The sequence below is a fragment of the Mixophyes fleayi genome, chromosome 6 (assembly GCF_038048845.1).
Source record: "Mixophyes fleayi isolate aMixFle1 chromosome 6, aMixFle1.hap1, whole genome shotgun sequence".
Taxonomy (NCBI): Eukaryota; Metazoa; Chordata; class Amphibia; order Anura; family Limnodynastidae; genus Mixophyes; species Mixophyes fleayi.
This window is the reverse complement of record NC_134407.1, coordinates 129,860,366-129,881,457: the sequence shown is the minus strand read 5'-3', so window position 1 is coordinate 129,881,457 and position 21,092 is coordinate 129,860,366. Positions and strand designations below refer to the sequence as shown.

Genomic DNA, 21,092 nt, shown 5'->3' with positions numbered 1-21,092 from the left:
TACAGTTATGCCTTTGCAAAGCACAGCTACTAATGTTCTGATCCTCTTTGTGTACAGATGTAAATGTTCAGCCAAAATGATAAACAGCTTTGATTTATATATTGTTGACTATTAATCAGAATTTGGTTAAAAGAGTCCTAGATAGTTATGGTGACAATATGAGCCGAAACAGGCAGAAATAATAAAATCAGATAATTGGAGAAAGAAGTCTTTTTCCAGTCACTGCTTTGCTGCTTTTCATTTACTTTATTCTCTCCACGAATACTTTTAGTCCCATAAGTGACCTGTATATCCTCGTTACAGTTTTACAGTTCTTTGCAATCCTAAATTGCTTACATATTTGTTACATTCACACTTGCTTTTTTATTTCCAGCGTTCTTTAAAATCACTGAGAATGTTTCATATATTTTGTTATAGTCACTTTGACATATATATCTTTTTTAAGACCTCTTCCAGAGGTTATAGGTCTTTACTGTCACTAATTGAGAATGTTTCCTATGTATTTATTAGTTTCCATACTACTACCCTCAAGTGAATGTTCATTCTGGCTCCTGTTCCAGCGTGGCTCCCTTTTAATGTCCTCTCCATGTAGCATGTGCCTGAGTGAGGCTTTCCTGTCAATTTATTTTTAATTAAGAGATTAAGGGGGGAATTCAAGTGGCCGCGTTACGGGTAAAAGTAACGTGGCCTGCGCATTATTACGGTAATGTGCTTAATTACCGTTATTACGGTAGTTTCAATGTCGGGTTAAAACTACCGTAATAATGTTTTAACACAGCGCTAATTCGGGGGCAATTGAATTCCCCCTAAAAACAATTTTTCGTTGACATAGGGGACATCCACCTGTCCCGTTTTGATCTATATTAGGAAATTATATATGTTCTGTGAATTATATTGATTGGTGAGTCCCTATGTTGAGAGATGTTATACTGTCTTGTCTTCTAGATTTTGAAGTGCATCAGCCAGTTAGAGCTTGCCCAGCTGATTGGGACAGGAGTTAAAACCCGTTACATTTCTGGAACTGGGCGGGAACGTGAAGGGATTATCAAGAGTTACACGTCTGGAGGAGAGGAGTTCATGGGGATAGGACTGAGTGCGTTTATCTTTGTGTTTGATGTAGAAATATAAAACTAATGAAGGTTTCAGTGTAAAATAATTAAAGGGTTTTATTATGTGACTATTTAGTTGGGGTATTGTGGGAATTTTATGCAGGCCTCTAACTTACAGACATGCTGTTTTTTAGGCACCTTGGTCGGTGGTGGAGTTGACAAAAAACAGATGGCCAGTATTCAGGAATCTGTCGGAGAGACCAGTTCGCAGAGTGTGGTTGTTGCTGTAGATAGGTGAGAAGAACACACAGCTTGTCAAGGAATTTGTATGTTAATTTTAATCAACAGTTGCAAAGAGCCATATCTTCTGATCACTTATACACTAGGATTGATATTGCATTAAAAGGTAACTACGTTGAAAAAATATTTTGTCTAAATAAAATTACTATCCAGGTAGCACAACATAATGAAATAGCTCCTGATCTTTGGACTAGGAGTTCTTCCTAAAACAACTGGTTTCTCTGTCATGCCTTTGGGGGCCCTGAGACATTGGGGGTATAGTAGGTGGACTTAGAGCAAGGGCAAGTTAATCTTAAAGTGTTGAGAGGACAGCTGTTCCTCTACAAGGCCCCTTAGAACCAAACCATACATTTGTAAGTGCCCATTGGCGTAGGGCGTTCTTTTAGGGCTCTTGCCCTCTGGTTTTTTTTTTTTTATATAAATTTTTTACTTTTAGTTTCTTTTCTATTAATTTATTTTTCTCTAACATCCCTTGGGGGACCCCGGGACTTTGGGGTATAGAGTAGGACAGGCGAACGCTGGCACTTTAACTTTTAGTTAAAACAAAAGCGCTTTCTCCACTCCCTCTATACACCACCTCCTGCTAGAGGCCAGTCGAGTTTAAATGCCCGGCGAGCGGGCAGTGCACGGGGCTGCTTAGCAGCCGTTTTTACTTTATTTTCAGTTCTTTTTATTTTTAGCATCGGAGACTGAGGTCTCCGGGGTCTGTCAGCCGGCGGCTCGCTGAGCCACGTAGTCGGCTGTCAGTCAGGACTCTCCGCTGCTTGGAACTTCCTTTGGCTCTCCCGCGGCTGCGGCCGGCGGGGAGAGTTTGAGGGCGTGATGGGGGATGTCTGTGGAGCTGTGCACTGTCTTCGGAGGGAGCGCAGGTGCTGTGTAGGTCCTCCTTGTCTGCCTGCTCCCTCTGCAGAATATTTGAAGCTCCATGGAGCCGGGCACAGTCGACAGAGAGCATGTACAGAGAGCATGCTTTCTGCACACACTGCGTCTGGAGGGTTGGCAGCAGGTAAGTGAAACTCTCTCTCAGCACTATTAGGAATCGCAGTGTGTTCCCTGAGCTGGCTGTTTTTTTACTAAAAGCAGTCTTTTTAATTGGGTAAAGATAAGGTTCTATTTTTAGCTCATGGAACAGTGTCAGGCAAGGGTCACTAACTCAGTGAGCCCTGCTAGGCTCTGGATTGGTTGAGGTGATTGTCATTCTTAGACGATAGCCAGTCCAGAGCTGGGCCCTGGGGGGAGTGTTTTCCTCTTGTGCACTTCCTCTGTGGTAGTCTCTCACAGCCATTTTAAAAGCTCCAGCCTCTCCCCTTTTCTATCCTGTATACTGTAAGGGGAAGGGTTGGGGGTGGTTTGTATAGCATTTGTATTTTTTATACATTAGGAAGCTTTTGGCTGTATTGCAGGCTCACTTTCTCTTGTAGTTTGTATGCTGCTTGTTATCTGTATTGTGTGTATTTCACTGTACTGTTTTGTCCCATCTGTGAATATGTCTGAGAGGGAAAAATCTACGGGTGGTAGGGGCTGGGTGCTATTATGCTAAGTTTCACCTGTGCTGTAGGTCATGTTCAGTTACCGTCTGGGCAGCCAAGCGCACAGGCTCTGCGTTTCCTGTCGGCCCATGGAGACTACTCCTGTTGAAACAGTTGCTGTCTGTTCAAACACGGAGGAGCCTGCCTGGGCTCGGTCTCTATTAAATACGGTTTTGCCTGTTTCTGCTCCAGTGCAGTCTGTAGAACCAGTCTGGGTACAGGGTCTTGCATCCTCGGTACAGGGTTTGGTGGCGGTTTCTTCCTCCTTGGAGAGGATGATGCAATCGGCCGCACCGTCTTCCTCAGGTAAGCGGAAGAGGGTGGCGGCACCTCTTCTGGGACATGAGTCTGATTGTGATTGTGGTTCCCATGAAGAGGGTGAGTTACCGTTGGCTCTGACATAGATGCTGCTTCTCTGGTGGTTGAGGTTCAACCTGATCATCAGAGTGTTGAGAAGTTAATTCAGGCTGTGCGTCAGGTACTTGATATTCCTGAGGAACAAGTCCCTGAGGCTTCTGGATCCTCTCTTTTTGAAAAACGCAAGAAAAGGGCAATTGTTTTTCCGGCCTCTTCCGTTTTGGAAGATCTGCTGTTGAAATCTTGGAATTCCCCAGACAGAAAGTTTCAGGTGACTAAGCGACTGTAGTCGTGTTATCCATTTCCCCCTGAAGTTCTCACTAAGTGGGAGACGCTTCCTCAGGTGGATGCAGCTGTGGCAAAGTTGGCAAAGGTAACTACTATTGCTCTTCCTAACCAGGCCACTCTTAAGGATGGTGCAGACCGGAAGGTCGAGACAGTTCTTAAGTCCATTTTTGTGGCAGCGGGTGCTTCTTTGAGGTCTGCGTTCGCATCAGCGTGGGTTAACAAAGCTGTTGATCGCTGGTCGGAACAATTGTCTGAAGGTTTGTTGGCAGGCAGGCCGTCCTCTGAACTGCTTCCTTTAGTGGAGCAGATTCAGAGAGCGACAGATTATTTAGGAGAAGCTGCTATCGAAGCGGGGATGATTGGAGCGCGCAGCGCGTCGGACTCTTTGGCTAAGGTCCTGGAAGGCTGATGTGTAGTCCAAAAAGGCTCTTGAGACCATTCCTTTTTCAGGAGGTGTTTTGTTTGGACCTCAGCTTGATTCCTTTATTAGTCAGGCAACAGGAGGTAAGAGCACTTTCCTCCCGGTCAGTGTTCCCAAGCAGAAGATGTCCAGATTTCGGGCCTTTCGTTCCGCAGGTAGATCTCGAGGACAATATTCCTCAGGACAATCCTTTAGAGGTCAGTCATCCACTCCTAGAGGTGGTTTGCAGCGGGGAAGTCAGGCCTGGTCTGCGCTACATCCAGCTGCAAAACCGGCAGACAAACAGTCTGCATGACGGGGTTTTTGCTCCTCCACTGCTGTCAGTGGTGGGAGCCCGTCTTCTGCGGTTCAGGGATAGGTGGTTTCAGTCCACTACCGATGTCTGTATTCGGGGAGCGGTGGACCAGAGTTGCAAGATCCATCTGCCCGGTCTTCCTACCAGACGGTTCTTCGCCACAGGGCTTTCGTCATGTCCGAGAAAAGCGATTGGCTTTAATAGAAGTGATTCAATCCCTTCTGTCATCCGGAGTGATTATTCCGGTTCCTCATTCACAAAGAGGTTTGGGGTTTTATTCCAATCTTTTTCTTTTGACAAAACCAGACTGCTCCTGCAGACCGATTCTCAATCTAAAGGATTTGAACACACAGGTCAGAGTGACCAGCTTCAAGATGGAGTCTTTACGCTCGGTCATTCTCGGCATGGAACGGAGAATTTATGGTGGCTCTAGACATCAAAGATGCATATCTCCATGTGCCTATTTGGAAGGGTCATCAGTCCCTGTTGAGGTTTGCAGTTCGGTCAGAGCACTTCCAATTTCAGGCTCTCCCGTTCGGTCCTGGCACAGCTCCACGTATCTTTGCCAAGATCATGGCGGTTATGGCTGCTCTGCTAAGGGCCAAGGGAATTACAATCATCGCTTACCTGGACGATCTGCTTTTAAAGGCAGATTCATCTGTTGCATATTCAGGTAGTAATCCAGACCCTGGAGTCGCACGGTTGGATTATCAACTTCAAAAAATCCAAGTTGATCCCATCCCAGCGCATGGTGTTTCTGGGTCTCTTATTCAATACCCATCTGAGACGGGTGTTCTTCCCTCAGGACAAGATTCTAGCCTTGCAGAGAATGGTGAAATCCCTGTTGGTGGCAAGGAGACCTTCCATTCATTTTTCAGTGAGGCTTCTGGGCAAGGTGGTATCATCATTCGAAGCGATCCAGTTAGCTCAGTTCCATGCACAACAGTTTCAGTTGGAACTTCTGTTGCAATGGAACAAATCTCATTGCAATCTTGCGAGTCAGGTTTTTCGCCTGTCTCCGCAGACGCGTCAGTCGCTGATCTGGTGGCTACACAGGCAGAATCTCACCAGGTGAAGCTTGTTCTCACTTTGGAATTGGATTCTGATAACAACAGACGCCAGCCTTCAGGGGTTGGGGGGCTGTATGTCTTCAGGCTCTCAGTTTCAGAGGCTTTGGACTCACAAGGAGTCCAAACTTCCAATAAATGTCTTAGAACTGCGCGCAGTGTTTCACGCTCTAAGAAGTGCGCAACACTTGTTGCAGGGAATGCCAGTAAAGATCCAATCGAACAATGTCACAGCAGTGGCATATCTCAACCATCAGGGCGGCACCAGGAGTCCCATGGCCATGAGGGAGACTCGCAGGATATTTCTGTGGGCCGAAGCTCACGTTTCGGCACTCGTGGCCATCTTCATTCCCGGAATAGAAAAATGGGAAGCAGACTTCCTAAGCCGGCAGACTCTGCATCTAGGGGAATGGTCTCTCCTTCCGGAGGTGTTTCAACAGTTAGTGGTGAATTGGGGTCAGCCGGATGTCGACATGATGGCATCTCGGTTGAATTACAAGGTTCCCCGCTACTGTTCCCGTGCAAGAGATCCCGGGGCAGTCGCGGTAGACGCTATGTCCGTCCCTTGGAGGTACCGCTTAGTATACCTTTTTCTTTCGATAGCCATGCTTCCACGAGTATAGAAAAAGGTGGAGAGAGGGTGTTCCAGTGCTTCTAGTAGCGCCGGATTGGCCGCGCAGGGCCTGGTACACCGACGTACTCTTCATGGCAAGAGGTCGGTCGTGGCGGTTGCCAATACGCCCATACCTGCTAACCCAAGGTCCCTTTTGTCATCAAAGTTTGCATCGTCTGGCTTTAACGGTGTGGCTGTTGAGGCCAGGATTCTAAGAGCTAAGGGTTTTTCGTATCGGGTGGTTCAGACCATGCTTCGTGCCCGAAAACCGGCTTCGGCCAAAATATATCATCGAGTCTGGAGGACATATATTGGTTGGTGCGAAAAGAAGCTATATCCTACATCTTCTTTTCGTCTGGCCAGGTTACTGAGGTTCTTGCAGGACGGCTTGGATGCAGGTTTGCGTCTTAGTTCTCTTAAGGGTCAGGTGTCAACTCTTTCAATCTTCTTTCAAAGATAACTTGCTGTTATACCTGATGTGCAAACTTTCTGGGTGTTCTCCATGTTCAACCTCCTTATATTCCTCCGGTTCCGCCATGGGATTTGAATTTGGTGTTGAGGTCTTTACAGCATCCGCTTTTTGAACCTTTGAATACGGTGGATTTCAAATTCCTTACTTTAAAAACGTTTTTTCTTTTGGCCATTTCTATGGCACGCAGAGTTTCAGAGCTTGCGGCTTTGTCTTGCAAGCCTCCTCTGCTAGTTTTTCATGAGGACAGGGCAGTTCTTAGAACCAAGCCCTCTTTTCTTCCTAAAGTTGTATCTAAGTTTCATTTGAATCAGGACATTTTTATTCTGGCTTTATCGGATTCTTCTCCCGATGACGATGAGTCTATTCGTTATCTTGATGTTGTTCGTGCCTTGCGAATTTATGTTAAAAGATCTCACAAGTTACGCAAAATTGAGGATCTCTTGATTCTTTATGATGCTCACAAAAGAAGCTGGCCAGCTTCTAAAGTGACCATTGCTAGGTGGATTACGGCTATTATCCGTCAGGCTTACAGTGGGGTTGGGGAGCCTGTCCCAGATAATCTACGGGCGCATTATACAAGATCTGTAAGCGCTTCCTGGGCGGCCCGCCATGGTGCCTCTAGTGAACAATTGTGTAAAGCGGCCACGTGGTCGTCTGTACACACTTTCACAAAGTTTTACAGATTTAATGTGTTTGCCTCTAGGGATGCAAGTTTTGGGAGAAAGGTGCTTCGGGCCGTTTCTTCTGAGCGTTCCCTCCTGTGAGACAGCTTTGGGATGTCCCCAAGGTCCCGGTGTCCCCCAAAGGATGTTAGAGAAAATTGGATTTTTATACTTACGTAAAATCCATTTCTCTTAATCCGTTGGGGGACACCGGGCGCCCACCCTTAACGCTCTGGTTTCTCCTTCTGTTTGACATGTCGTTTGATTGTTAATTGAATGATGTGTTGTTAAGTTTATTCTCTTTTTCTTTGGTTTCTCTCTATTTCCCTTTCTGTGGGCTTGGTTAAACATAGACTGGCCTCTAGCAGGAGATGGGGTATAGAGGGGGTGGAGCCAGAGCTTTTGTTTTAACTAAAGTTAAAGTGCCAGTGTTCTACTCTATACCCCAAGGTCCCAGTGTCCCCCAACGGATTAAGAGAAACGGATTTTATGTAAGTATAAAAATCCCATTTTTTCTGCTGGGCTCAATGTCACCTCCCAAGGAGTGGATAGCCTTCAAGCTACCCCCACTCTGTGTCCTTGAGCCGAAGTGAGTAGCCTGCGGGCTTCCCTCACCACCAACACACTGCTCTCAGTATGCATGAGATTGCCAGCGGCTACACGAATTTGCTTTGCGAGCAGCTGGTGCTGACAGCCTCAGCTCTAAAGCAGACAGAGCAGAGGTGCTGCGGTCAGGTCCTCCTTGTCAGTTCTGTTAATGCAGAGAACAAGGTACAGGCAGCAACAGCAGCTCTCCATTCTGACCTTGCTTCAGGCCTGTGTGCAGGAGATAGCGCAGAGCTTTGAATCTCATGGTTGGATCATCAACTACAAGAAATTCAATCTGATTCCTTCCCAGTGGACTGCCTGAGTGCAAGATCATCTCTATTAGGACTGGTGACCTCCATCTTAGTTCGCAGACTAGTGCCTGTCCACTGCTGCTTGAAGGTGCTAGGTAAAATGGTCTCCACCATTTGAAACTGGGCAGTTTGCACAATACCATTTTAGGGAGTTCAAGATCTAACTCATTTCGGAATGCAACTAGTCAGGTGAAAGTCTCGCTTTCACCTGAGTAGTCAGTGCCTCAGACTGTCTCCAAGGGCTTTGCTGTCGCTGCTTCTGTGGGTGAGGGATGGTAACCACACTAACGTTCGCCCATTCTGGGCACTGATGACCATGAACACCAGCCTTTGAGGCTAGAGTGCAGTTACCCATCCTTTCTCAGTACCTTTGGACTCTTGAGGAATCAAAGCTCTTGATAATTGTGATGGAAAAAAAAAGTGTTGAACAACATGGTCAGAGCTTGTGTGTTCCTTTGAGGAAGCCAAAAGGGCATAAAGAGAAAAATAAATAAATATGTCTCTCTCTGCACTCGGCGCATTTGACACAGCAATGTGGTGTACAAAAATATAAAAATGGAACTATGCACAAATTTCATATAAATAAACACACAGTAATGTTTATACTCTTTTGCTGATGTGAGCAAGTACGAGCACTTGGTAATGTATAGCGGAGATGGATCTTACCCTATTCTCTCCCTGACAAAAATCCGCTTCTCCGCGTTCTGGTGTGTCCAGATGTATTGCACGCAGTGGGGGAGTCTTTTGAGGAGAGGAATCTATATGCGCAGATGATCATTTTTATATGAAATTTGTGCTTCGTTCCATTTTTATATTTTTGTACACCGCGTGTTGTGTCTTATGCGCCTAGTGCAGAGAGAGAAATATTTATTTTTCTCTTTATGCCCTTTTGGTTTATTTAATTTATATCACTTGGCAGCCTAGATACCTCTTAAAGGAGAAGCACCGATATAATCCTTTTTACTATCTTCCTTTGAGAAAGGGCTAAAATAGTGGTGGCAAACCTAAATCATCAGTGAAGCATCGAGTGTGCCCTGGCAATAAGATAGACCAGCAGGATCATGCATTTGTCAGAGAAAAATAGCCATCACAGCATTGTTCATTAAAGGGGTAGAGAGCTAGGAAGCAGACTTCCTTAGCAGACTGGCCCATCATGCAGTGAAATGGTCCCTTCTCCCAGAAGTCTTCCAGCAGCTGGTAAACTGGTATAGTTAACCAGATGTTGACATGATGGCATCTGAGTTGAACCACAAGACTTTTACCTGATTTACCTGTTCCCTCCAGTAGCAATATTTCTGTGGGTGCTCAAGAAGTTAAAAAAAAACAGGGCAGTCAAGTGAATCTAGTGTCGCCACACTGGCTGAGAAGGTTGTGGTACATTGACCTTATCAACATGGCAGAGTGCCCATCGTGACCTTTGCCTCTTTGACCACAAGATCCTAGTCCTGGTGAAGTCCCTGTTAGCTCACAGGCGGACCTTAGAAAGATGGCGTCCACCTTTTGAAACAATGCAGTTTGCACAGTTTCATTCTTGAGTGTTCCAGCTAAAGTTAATCTCAAAGTGGAACAAGTCCTACCAGATTTTATCCAAGCACACATTCTCTGTCACCATTTCGTTGATCTGTTGTTCTGTTCGTCTGAGACTGGCTATTGGGGACAATCGATGCCAGTCTGCGGAGCTGGGTTGCTGTGGTGCTCCAGCACCGGTTTCACTTGGAAGTCCAAACTCCCCACCCATGTGTTTGAGCTCCGAGTGGTTCTCAAGGTTCTGTGCAAAAGACCACTATTTCTGCAAAGAAGGTCATAAAATGGAGGAGCAGACTGACAATGCCACAGTAGTGGCATACATAAATCACATGGGCACACAAGAGTCCCCTAGCCATGGGGAGATAACCAAAATCTTCCTTGGGCGGAATACGTACAGGTGTAGGGGGTGGGCTTTGGTTCTTCATCCCTGGAAATGGACTCTTCATCTTCCGTGGGCCTTCTTTCTCACATTCATGTTCCTACCTGTAGCCTTGCTTATGTGGGTACTAAAGCAAAAAAAAAGTGTAAACATTGTGCACCGGTGGTTGTCATTGCACTGGACTGGCCCAGGAGGTCTTGGTACATCGGCATCCTCATCATGGCAGAGGGTCCGGTGTGGCGTCTGCCTCCAAGACCTAACCTCTTAAGTAGTCAGGGCTCCTTCCTATCCCAGAGTTAACCTTGGCTGGCTTTAAAAGAATGGTTATTGAGCAGAGCAGCTTGGGCCCTCCATTGAGTAGCTGCGCAGGACGGCCAACTGGTCTTTGGTACACACCTTTACGAAGTGCAACATATTTCATTCCTTTGCTCCCAAAGATAGTCTCTCGCTCTCGCGCACTCTTTCTCTCTCTCTCTCTCTCTCTCGCTCTCTCTCGTTCGCCCGCAATTGATAGACATATAATTATGTTTTGCAGGATATTTACTGGATCAACACGTCTAGATGGAAACGCTATAGGTAAGTGTTTGCTTGCTATAGATCTATTGGATACAGTTTAATTAGACTATTAAAATTAAAGTGAAGGTATTCAACTGGGCTGTTCAGACCTTTGACTTTTTGCCACTTATGACTCCTTTACACTTGAACAAGCATGACAGGGATGAAAGGGGTGTTCTACCTTAGTCATTGTATAGTAAGGGTTTAAGCAATTGCGAATGGATTCAGACTGGGACATAGTCACAGATACGGCTGAAAAAGCAGTTTTATTTGCAGGTGAAAGTAGCAGATTATAATGATGAAGACGAACACCTGAACTAGTGAACCCCTTGTTGTTAGAAGTTTGCTCATGATTTTCAGATGCTTATTGAGACTTTAGAAGTCGCTTGGCTATTGATTAGAATTTGCCGAGAGTGTTGTACCAAAGATAACATTTGTTTTTCTTTTTTTTACAAAGTTATTATTAGCTATATTATTCAAGTTTAAATGATGCTTTATTGCAATTACGTTTGTCACATTTCAAATTAAATGTTTTTGTACATGTTTGCAAATTGGATGCAAGTGTTTGTTGGGGTGTGTCTGTTGTCAAGCAGATATATATGGTACTGCTTCAGTCCTGGAAGCCTCTACCTCTCTGAATACAATCTGCATACACGTACTTGCGTGAAACTTTTTCATCCCCTTTGTACAGAGTTCTGATGAGGCTGATAGAGCTAATAGAACTGACCACTCTCTCTTGTCATCCAGTTGACTTTGTCCGCTGGCTGTGCGCTGTTTCAATGGATGAACTGGCCTCACTTCACCAGCCTCGCATGTTCAGCTTGCAGAAAATAGTGGAGATATCTTACTACAACATGAACCGCATCAGGCTGCAGTGGTCAAGGATTTGGCAAGTAATCGGTGACCATTTTAACAAGGTGCCTATTAGTTATTTCATGTATCATACCTTGTTTTTATAGAGATAACAGCCTGGTTATCTGAGAGGTTAGAGCGTAGTTACCAGCATCCGTCATGTTTTTTTTTGAACATCTGTTCTTTTGTCATCTCTTATGTTCCTGAATAATAATAAAAAAATTTAAAAAAAGGACCAGTTGCAGAGATTTTCAAGCTGATCTATGGGATATTTGTGCAATTTAAGCCTTTCCAATTGGCGAGAAGATCCTTTTAGGAAATACCCTAAGCTAATAACCTAAACAAGGGTGAAACAATCTGTAGGTGGGAGTTTGTTTCAGCACTAAACTGTTTAATTCTCTGAATCTCCTGTGGGGTAAAGAGCCATTATTAGCTTACATCTCCCATAAGTTCTATATTTCTAAATTGGAGTTACTTATTTGCAAGGAATTTGTAGTTAAACTTCAACATTAACATAGATTTCTAATTCCTAGACCACTCAATGCCTTACTGTACAAAATACCCTCTAAATAGACATAGAGTAATTCTTTACTGTTAAAGAATAACACACGGTGTCTCTTACAGGTTGGCTGCAATCCCAATGAAGATGTGGCTATTTTTGCTGTAGATTCTCTGAGACAGTTATCCATGAAGTTTCTGGAAAAAGATGAACTGGCCAATTTCCGCTTCCAGAAGGATTTCCTGCGTCCTTTTGAGCACATTATGAAGAAAAACAGGTGAGCGGTTGAGACTGCAGACTTCTCACAAATCTGTGTGTCATATATCCGTCTTCCCTCATCTTTCTGTTTGATTTCCAGATCCCCCACAATCCGGGACATGGTGATACGCTGCATTGCCCAGATGGTGAACATGCAGGCAGGGAACATTCGCTCAGGGTGGAAAAATATTTTTGCTGTGTTTTATCAGGCAGCCTCTGAGAGTAACAGAAATATTGTAGAACTGACCTTCCAAACCGCAGGCCACATTGTTAGTAAGTAGAGAACTGTGTGTGTATGTGTGCTGGTGGGGTGTTACCCCCTGTATGCAACCACATTTTTAGTAGGTAGAAAAGTGTATGTGTTGTTCATTAGTATTTAATTGTGTGTTTTGGTGGGGATTTCACAAATTTAAGGCAACATTGTTAATAAGTACAGAAATGAGCACTGCCATGGGATTACCTTGTGTATATAACTGTTACCTTCTCTACCTATATTTTTACTTGTTACAATCTTTAGCGATCGGTAGTAACTGCCATAATGTGGTGACATACAAGTAGATCTGAAAAGAGGCAGCAGATACATGTGTATTACATGTAATTTTTCCTGTTTTTTTGTTTTTGTTTTTGTTTTTTTAGTTAATATGAACTTGTAATTAGTGTGTCTTTCTCCCCAGCAAATGTTTTTCAACATCACTTCCCAGCTGCCATCGACTCTTTCCAGGATGCCGTAAAATGCCTGTCAGAGTTTGCTTGTAATGCTGCATTTCCAGACACCAGCATGGAGGCCATAAGACTGATCCGTTACTGTGCAAAGTATGCCTCAGAGAAGCCACAGGTGTGTAGTGTAGTTTATTTGTTTTGTTTATAATGTAAGATGTTTTGGAGTAGTGAAGTCAAATACCCAGAGGGAAAAAAAAAAAGAATGTGTTGATATAGAAAACTTCTAGTCATTCATTGCTGGTTTGTTAGGCATTTCTATAATTTTTTAGCAATTGCAGCTCATGTTTTATAAAAAAAAAAAATATTTTAATCTTCTGGCCTATTATTGCTATACGCCTACTTGATTTGTTGACATGTCAAGTACGTGTTCTGTGTGTATAAACAATGTAATATGGCTGGTTGTGGAATCTCTGTATAAATAATATGCTCTCTCATTCATCCTATAAAGCTTAAACTCTGACATCTAGCTCCTCCATCTCTATACTTCTTTACCAATCGCTCCAGTTCGGGTACCATTTTTTAGAAGCTGTTTGAATTTTCATTCATCTGCACAGTGTTCTCTGAGAACGCTGCTGTGTTAAGAGTGAGTGACAACACTAAAGTAGCAGTAAGCAGGGATCTGGTGTCTGCAAATTAGTAGCAAGATGCAACAGACCACATGGTGGGAATCCTCGGCACTTACAGTTCCATCCTCTTTCGTTCAGACTGAGATGTGCTGCCTTTGCTGTTGTGCATTGTACTGTTTCAGACAAGGAATCTGCTTGGATGGACAAGTAGGACCTTCAGTGTCCGGGGCAAGTGGGAAGTGGTGGCAGCACAAAGTAAGCTCCGCACTAAGGACAAACGAGGCACTAGGGACAAGCGTGGCAAACCGGAACTCTGTCAGGAGGAAGGTTAGATTCAGGGAGACTCAGAATATGAAGACCTGACAGGAACGGGCAGGATGACTCCCCCCTGCAGACAAAGGATTGATGAATTGGTTTTACTGATTAGAAAGGCCATGAACATTCAGTATGCGGAGGAACCTGAGGTTTTCAAATGAAGAGTGAGAACCACGGAATGCAAAGGTGCAGTGTCGCTGGTGCTAGGGGGAAGATGTCCGGCGGGGGTTATCTTTGTGCTGGGTTTTGGGAAGACGGTGATATCCCTGTTCAGCAGCTCCTCGTTGGCAGAGATTTTTTCTTTGAGGCAAGCCTGCTTAAAAAATATAGACACAGCAGCCAGCAGTTCTCCCTTCCTGAAATTTGGGTCCACAGTCAGCCTGTTCTGCACTGCAGCTTTGCTCTGAACGTGGTATCTGTTTTGCAGTCCACTTCAGCTTGTCATTGTGTTATCTGTTCTTTTTATCTTCCCTCATCTTTCCTATCATCTCACATAAAGAGGAGTATGGGCCAAGCCTGGAAAGGAAACGTCATTTTTTTTTCTCCATCACCCTATATAGGGGACACTGCTACCATGGGGTTGTAGCTGGGGAGTGTGAAATGGCACTTAACTAGTTAATCTTTGGCTGCTGACAGACTCCTCCCCTCTGCAACTCCCTGTAGCTAGTCATTGTAGTCTAAGTGCCCAAGGAGTTAGGCTGACTTTTTATTTGCTGCTTTTTATTTATTTGTATAGGCTATTTTTTACTGTGTTAGAGGTAGAAAGAAGATAGGAAGGCTGGCACAGCAAGGCTGCATTACTTACAGGAGCAGCGGAGCTGTCGGGTAGTGAGAGCAGCGGCTCTCACAGAAACCGCCTATCTTCTTTGTCTGATGCTGGCGCGCAGCGGGAGAAGACTCTGCCACATCATTTCCTAGGGACCGGCTCTGTTCTGTGGAGCATAGAGCGCGGAGTCCAGAAGCAATGCCACCGCCATCTTGGAAGCTACCAAGTCCCTTCCTCAGAATGGTAGGGGACGGAGCTACATTGGATAATGCAGTTAATGCATTGAGAGAGGCAGTCTGCAGGCTTAATAAGAGAAGTGCCGCAGACAAACCCTTACAAGCAGTCTGAAGGCCCAATGGACGCTGCAAGACGGAGGAGTTGTTATAGAGCGCCCCGTCTTAATCGGTAGGTTGGTTTATTCCACAGGGCCAAAGCATCAGCTGGAGAACAACATTTTTGCAGTCAAACTTAGACAGACTTTACTTTGCTGGACTCCCTCCTGCCTGCTATACATTGGCCTGGATAGGCTTAGTATTACTCTTTCTTTATATTACTCTGTACTTGCTAAAAAGAGGAGGTATATTGTCTTTTACAAGAGATATAGTGTTGTAGTTGCACAATTGAATATACTGTTTTTCACTAAACATTTATACATAATTTGATTTTTAATAAATAAATACAAATCTGAGATACTACTGGAGACTTTGTCAGGGATTAGTGGTATTGTTAGGGGTTACTATTTACCTGTGTGATTGTATACTATACTTTCTATCCTGTGTTGTTTCTATTCAATAATTATGTCTGATAAGGGGAAATCTACCAAAGCTAAATCTTAGAATTGTTCAAAATGTAAAATAAAATTACCTGTGGGAAAACAGTACCCGAGTGCCCTCTTCGTGGGCTGTGAGGCGGGATCCCAGGCCGTGCAGTCTTAGGTTTCGGCTCCTATAGCCATGGAGGAATCGAGGTGGGCAATGTCTTTACAACAGTCAGATTCTCTGGTGCAGCTTTTGAGCCTCTCCAAAGGGACTTCAGTGGCGGAACACCCCTCTACCTCATTAGTAGAGGTAGCCCAGACGGCAATATTGTCCCAACAAGAGGAGAATGCAAGGGTAGGTCCGAGTGGCCTTCCATCCTTGTTAACTCCTTCAGACCTTTCCTAGGGGGAAAAAGGGGGGAGTACAGCCGCACTAGGTCTATAGCCAAGTATCCTATATATATTAGTTTATAATTGATAATATATTATCATTGAAATCAGCAGAATCGCTGAAAGGTGCACCCTATAACCTAAAAATATATTGGTAACAAGAAGAGACAGAACAGAGGTTATAACGTGGGGCACTCTAGGATACAAGGTTAATGGAGATGTATATGATAAAAAGCAAATCTTTATTGGTATATGTTAAAATACACACATCCTAGCAAGAAGAAAGCTACGCGAAATAGTTAAAAGAAAACAAAAATAGTGAAATTAAAAGTTGCAAATCAACTGCAACAATCGCTCTATGGTCAAATTCTTAGGGCTAATAAATCATGTAATATGATATAAATTGAAGGGTCAGTGGGCAAATATCAGGTCCTAATGCAGAGGTATGTTTGTGAAAATATCTATCCTCTGTCTATCTTATCATAATAGATACCATAGACTACCAAATCAAATATTCTCCTTTAAATTAGAGCCCTAATCACTGTCCTGATACAATTCTCAAGGACAGAGATGTAGTATACTAAAATAGTATGGCTGGTATGTGTCAGTTGTATAGTATGAACATTTCCATTAGTAACAGGTTCATTATCTATCTGAAGAAATAGGGACAATGTAAGCCATAAAACTATACTCTGTCCCAACAAAGGGATACACTTAATAAAATGATTAATTATGTATGAGTCTGACAGGTTTAGAGGCTATGCCTGCTATGGTTCCTAATATACAGGGCTAACAGAAAATGGAGATTGTATCTGCTATCAGTGTTATCACACATGCTAATAGTTTGTCCAGAGATTAATAACTCATAAATCCTTTAATCCTGAATCATATGAAGGTATTATTCACTAAAATGTCCTCAAAACCCCACAGTTAATTGTATCTCCGTTATCACCTGTGACTCATAAAGGTTCAAACATTAGTGAGGCGCTCACATTGACATTTCTATGTGAGTCTAGTTTGCCTGTAAACTGTCTCCACTAAGATTAGTAACACATAGCATTGGTAGTCTATCTAAATGCTAGTATCTTATGTCTCAGTCCTCTGACCCTGAATTGAGGAGAAGCGCTAGTCGCTGTAGTGTCCACAGAACCCCACACATCGCTATTGTTTAAATTTAATTTTGGTAGGTCTGTAAGAACTAGATATGCATTGAGCGCTATCTAAATATTAGGTTTTAAGACACATAGAGCGAACGCCAACGCGCGTTTCGCTTAATTAGCTTTTTCAAAAAGCCTTGAATCATTTTATTAAGTGTATCCCTTTGTTGGGACAGAGTATAGTTTTATGGCTTACATTGTTCCTATTTCTTCAGATAGATAATGAACCTGTTACTAATGGAAATGTTCATACTACACAACTGACACATACCAGCCATACTATTTTAGTATACTACATCTCTGTCCTTGAGAATTGTATCAGGACAGTGATTAGGGCTCTAATTTAAAGGAGAATATTTGATTTGGTAGTCTATGGTATCTATTATGATAAGATAGACAGAGGATAGATATTTTCACAAACATACCTCTGCATTAGGACCTGATATTTGCCCACTGACCCTTCAATTTATATCATATTACATGATTTATTAGCCCTAAGAATTTGACCATAGAGCGATTGTTGCAGTTGATTTGCAACTTTTAATTTCACTATTTTTGTTTTCTTTTAACTATTTCGCGTAGCTTTCTTCTTGCTAGGATGTGTGTATTTTAACATATACCAATAAAGATTTGCTTTTTATCATATACATCTCCATTAACCTCGTATCCTAGAGTGCCCCACGTTATAACCTCTCTTCTGTCTCTTCTTCTTTCCTAGGGGGAACCGCCCTGATCCAGTGCCTTGGTTAGCGATATAGATAAATTAAACTGGTTTTTAGACTACTCAGGACCATCGGGGTCTAGAGACAAGAGACACAGAGTGAGCCATCCTCTTTTATCGGTCTCTGACTCTGAGGCGTCATCAGAGGAGGAGGGAGTCATCATCAGAGGAGGAGGGGGAACTTCTGCATGAGTCAGATTTCCAGACACGGATTTTAGACCTGGGTGACTCAAACAGAAACCAGGGTATAAACGATCTAGTTCTGGCAGTACCGGTGTGCTTTAGACCTTGTAGACATTGACAAGTCTAGACCAGTTAACCAGCGGTTATTCAAAAAGGTTAAACCCATGATTTATTTCCCCCCTTCTTCGGAATTAAGGGAGATTGCTGAATCGCCTGGTCACAGCCCGATCGCAAAATGGTGGTTCCACGTAGGTTTATGTCCCTGTACCCATTACAGCCAGATGACCTAGCACGCTGGAAACAGGTTCCTAGAATGGATACACCGGTTGTACGACTGGTGCGCCACACTACACTTCCAGTTCTGGGCGTCGGCTAGACGAGTGTCAGAGGTTGGGGCTCTTTCCTGCAGGGAGCCTTTCCTGGTCTTTCATGATGACAGGGCAGTGCTTCAGACTGTCCCTTCCTTTCAACCGAAAGTAGTTTCCAGATTTTACATTAATCAGGAAATAGTGGTTCCAGTGTTCCAGGATGCTTTCGCAGATTCTTCATTAGAATATTTAAATGTAGACAGGGCATTACATATTTATGGCTAAAGATCTTTGGATATTCGACATACGGACTCTCTTTTTGTCCTAATTGATTCCCAAAGAAGAGGCTGGCTAGCTTCCAAGCAAACCATTGCTAGATGGCTTTCCTTTACAATAAAACAGGCGTATCTTAAGGCTAACTGGACTGTGCCTACCCACATTACAGCATACTCCACCAGGTCTGTGGGGGCTTCCTGGGCTGCGCGTAATGGTGCCTCGACCCCATTCTCCCAATGTTCATGTGCCCTACTTGGAGCCGGGCACAGTCGCCAACATTGTCCAACATTGCTGATAGCTAGAGAGCTGCAGTCACTGTGCGAGGAGGGATGGTAGCAGGTAAGTGTACTCTCTCCTAGCACTGTGCTAGAGAGGGGGCGGGTAGTAAAACACATTGTGTCCCCTAATTTAGGCTACCTCTTACTAGACACAGTCTTTGGGTTTCTGTAAAAAAAAAAAACTATGCTTAGGGGACTGGTTCAGGCTAGAGTTACTGAGATAGTGAGCCCTGCTAGACACTGGATTGGTGGAGGTGGTTGTCCTGCTGGGCGATTGCCATTCCAGTGCTGGGCCCTTGTGGGAACTGTTTTTCCTCTAATGCACTTCCTCCTTGGGTTGGTTGTTTCCCAGGGTTTTGTCCTTTAGCCTGGGTAGCTGCTTTGCTGTATTGCAGGCTCAATTTTTGTACTTGATTTGTGGGCTGCTTGTCTTATATACTGTGTTTTACACTGTTTATTTGACTGTTTTATCTGTGTGTTTTGTCCAATCTGTTAACATGTCATTATAGGGGAAAATCAATGCGGGTTAAGGCTGGGTAACTTCTGTGTTGATGTTCACTTGTGCCACCTGTAATGTTAAGTTACTGACTGGAAAGTTAGGCACTGTGCGCGGCATATCAGTCTCAAGATCGCATACCGTGTGCACCAGCAGGTTCTGGTCCTGAGCCCGTGTGCGCTTGTTTTCTCTCCAATACTGTGGCTGAACTTAAAACAAAAAAGAACAGTTGTCAGTGCTTATCCTTAACACTGCATATCTGTGTGTATCTAGCAAAATGAAAACATCAGATATTAGTTCATATTTTGATCAAAACATTTAAGCCTGCATCATAGCGTCAAGGGCACCTCATTATATGCAGGTCCTACACTGACCTATATGCTTCAAACACCATTAAAATGCAGTTAAAATCAGATGCACTCACCTGCCAGATATAGGGGTTTACATCTAGCAAGGGCTGGCTTGTGAGCCACACCCAAATGTGCCTTAAATAGGTTTGATGGACAGCTGTTATGACAACATAAGGCAATTTTTTGAGACAAAAACAGAAAAAATAAGCCTGCACTCGGTATATTCTATATTATATATGGTACCAGCTGCATGGCAATAAGGCAGCGCTCGGTATATCTTGAGGCTGAACTTGCCCAATTGGTGCAGTCTCAGTCCGTGGGAGGTCCTTCTTCAAATACCCCTTCCTCTGTGACACGTGAGGTGTATTTTGTTTTGCTAAGTCAAGGTCTGGCTAGACCTGTGGCTGCGGATTCTGACGGACCGGCCTGGGTACGTTGACTTGCATCCTCAGTACAGGGTTTGGTTTTGTTCTTGTCCTCTTTAGAGCGGATGTTGCAATCTGCTACATCGTTCTCCTCTCGTAAGAGCAAGCGGGTGGTGGCACCCCTGCAGGGAAATTAGTCAGATTTTTGACTCTTCTTCCCAGGGCGAGGGTGAATTAGCGATGGATTCTGGGGTGGCCTGTTGTGGGAGGAGGTTCATCCTGATCGTCATAGAATGGAGAAATAAATATAGGCTGCGTGTCAGTTACTTTTCATTCCTGAGACGGCTGTCCCTGTCGCTTCTCTTTTTGTGCAGCGGTCTAAGCAATCCTTTGTATTTTTTCCGCTTCTTCCCAAATGGAAGATTTGTTGGCGGAGCCTTGGACTTACCTAGATCGGAATTTCCAGGTGCATGAGGTTCTTGCAAAATCATAGGCACCTCCACGTGTGGACGCTTCAGTTGCAAGACTGGGCAAAAAATTACTACCATCTTTCTTATCAACGCATCCAATCTTAATGACTGTACAGACTAAAAGGTTGAGGCTGTCCTGAAGTCTATTTTTGTGACAGTGGGTGCATCTCTGTGGGCCGCATTGTCGGTTTTCATGCCAGCAACAGTGCAGAACGCTGGTCAGGACAGTTGTCTGAAGGTTTGGTGGCAAAGAGACAGTCTTCTGAACTGCTGCCATTGGTGGAGAAAATTCAGAGGGCTACGGACACGAATATTTGCCTCTGCGTTTTCGACTCGTTGCACTATTTGGCTTAAGTCCTGGGAGGCTGATGATGAGTCTAAAAAAGACTCTTGAGACAATTCCTTTTTCTGTGGGTGTTTTGTTTGGGCCTCAGATTGACTCCATTGTCAGTCAAGCAACTGTCAATGCTCCCAAATAAAGGATGTCCATGTATCGGTCTTCAGGCAGGTTTCGAGGTCAGTATTCCTCTGGCCAATCCTCCAGAGGTCAGTCGACCACCCCCCAGGAGTGGTTTGCAGCGTTGGCGACAGGCTGGTCTGCTCGGAGTCCGGCAGCTAAGTCTGCAGACAAGCAGTCTGTATAATGGGCATTTTTCCCTTCCGCAGTCGCCAGTAGTGGCAGCCTGTCTTCTGTTATTCAGGGAACGGTGGTTTAAGTCTAACACAGATTTTTGGGTACAGGAAGTTATGGACCAAAATCGATCTGCTCGGTCATCCTCCCAGGCTGTTCTTTACCACAGGGCTTCCCGCATGTCCTCGAAAGCTACTGGCTCTGCGAGAGGCGATTCTATTCCTGATTTCTTTCGGATTGGTTATTCTGGTACGGGATTCACAAAAAGGTTTGGGATTTTATTTCAACCTTTTTCTGGTGCCAAAACCAGACTGCTCTTTC

The 21,092-nt window shown here is 44.1% G+C and overlaps 1 protein-coding gene across 2 annotated transcripts in view; it reads left to right on the top strand.

The window, feature by feature from the left end:
* The window catches only part of ARFGEF2 (ARF guanine nucleotide exchange factor 2), a 128,781-nt gene that overhangs the window by 68,330 nt on the left and 39,359 nt on the right, over positions 1 to 21,092 (top strand). For both annotated transcript variants that reach the window (XM_075176427.1, XM_075176426.1), the window contains 7 exons: positions 946 to 1,093; positions 1,244 to 1,343; positions 10,394 to 10,434; positions 11,161 to 11,330; positions 11,890 to 12,041; positions 12,123 to 12,295; positions 12,697 to 12,857. In XM_075176427.1, coding sequence (XP_075032528.1) covers positions 946 to 1,093; positions 1,244 to 1,343; positions 10,394 to 10,434; positions 11,161 to 11,330; positions 11,890 to 12,041; positions 12,123 to 12,295; positions 12,697 to 12,857 — 945 coding nt within the window. The remainder of the gene's footprint in view (positions 1 to 945; positions 1,094 to 1,243; positions 1,344 to 10,393; positions 10,435 to 11,160; positions 11,331 to 11,889; positions 12,042 to 12,122; positions 12,296 to 12,696; positions 12,858 to 21,092) is intronic.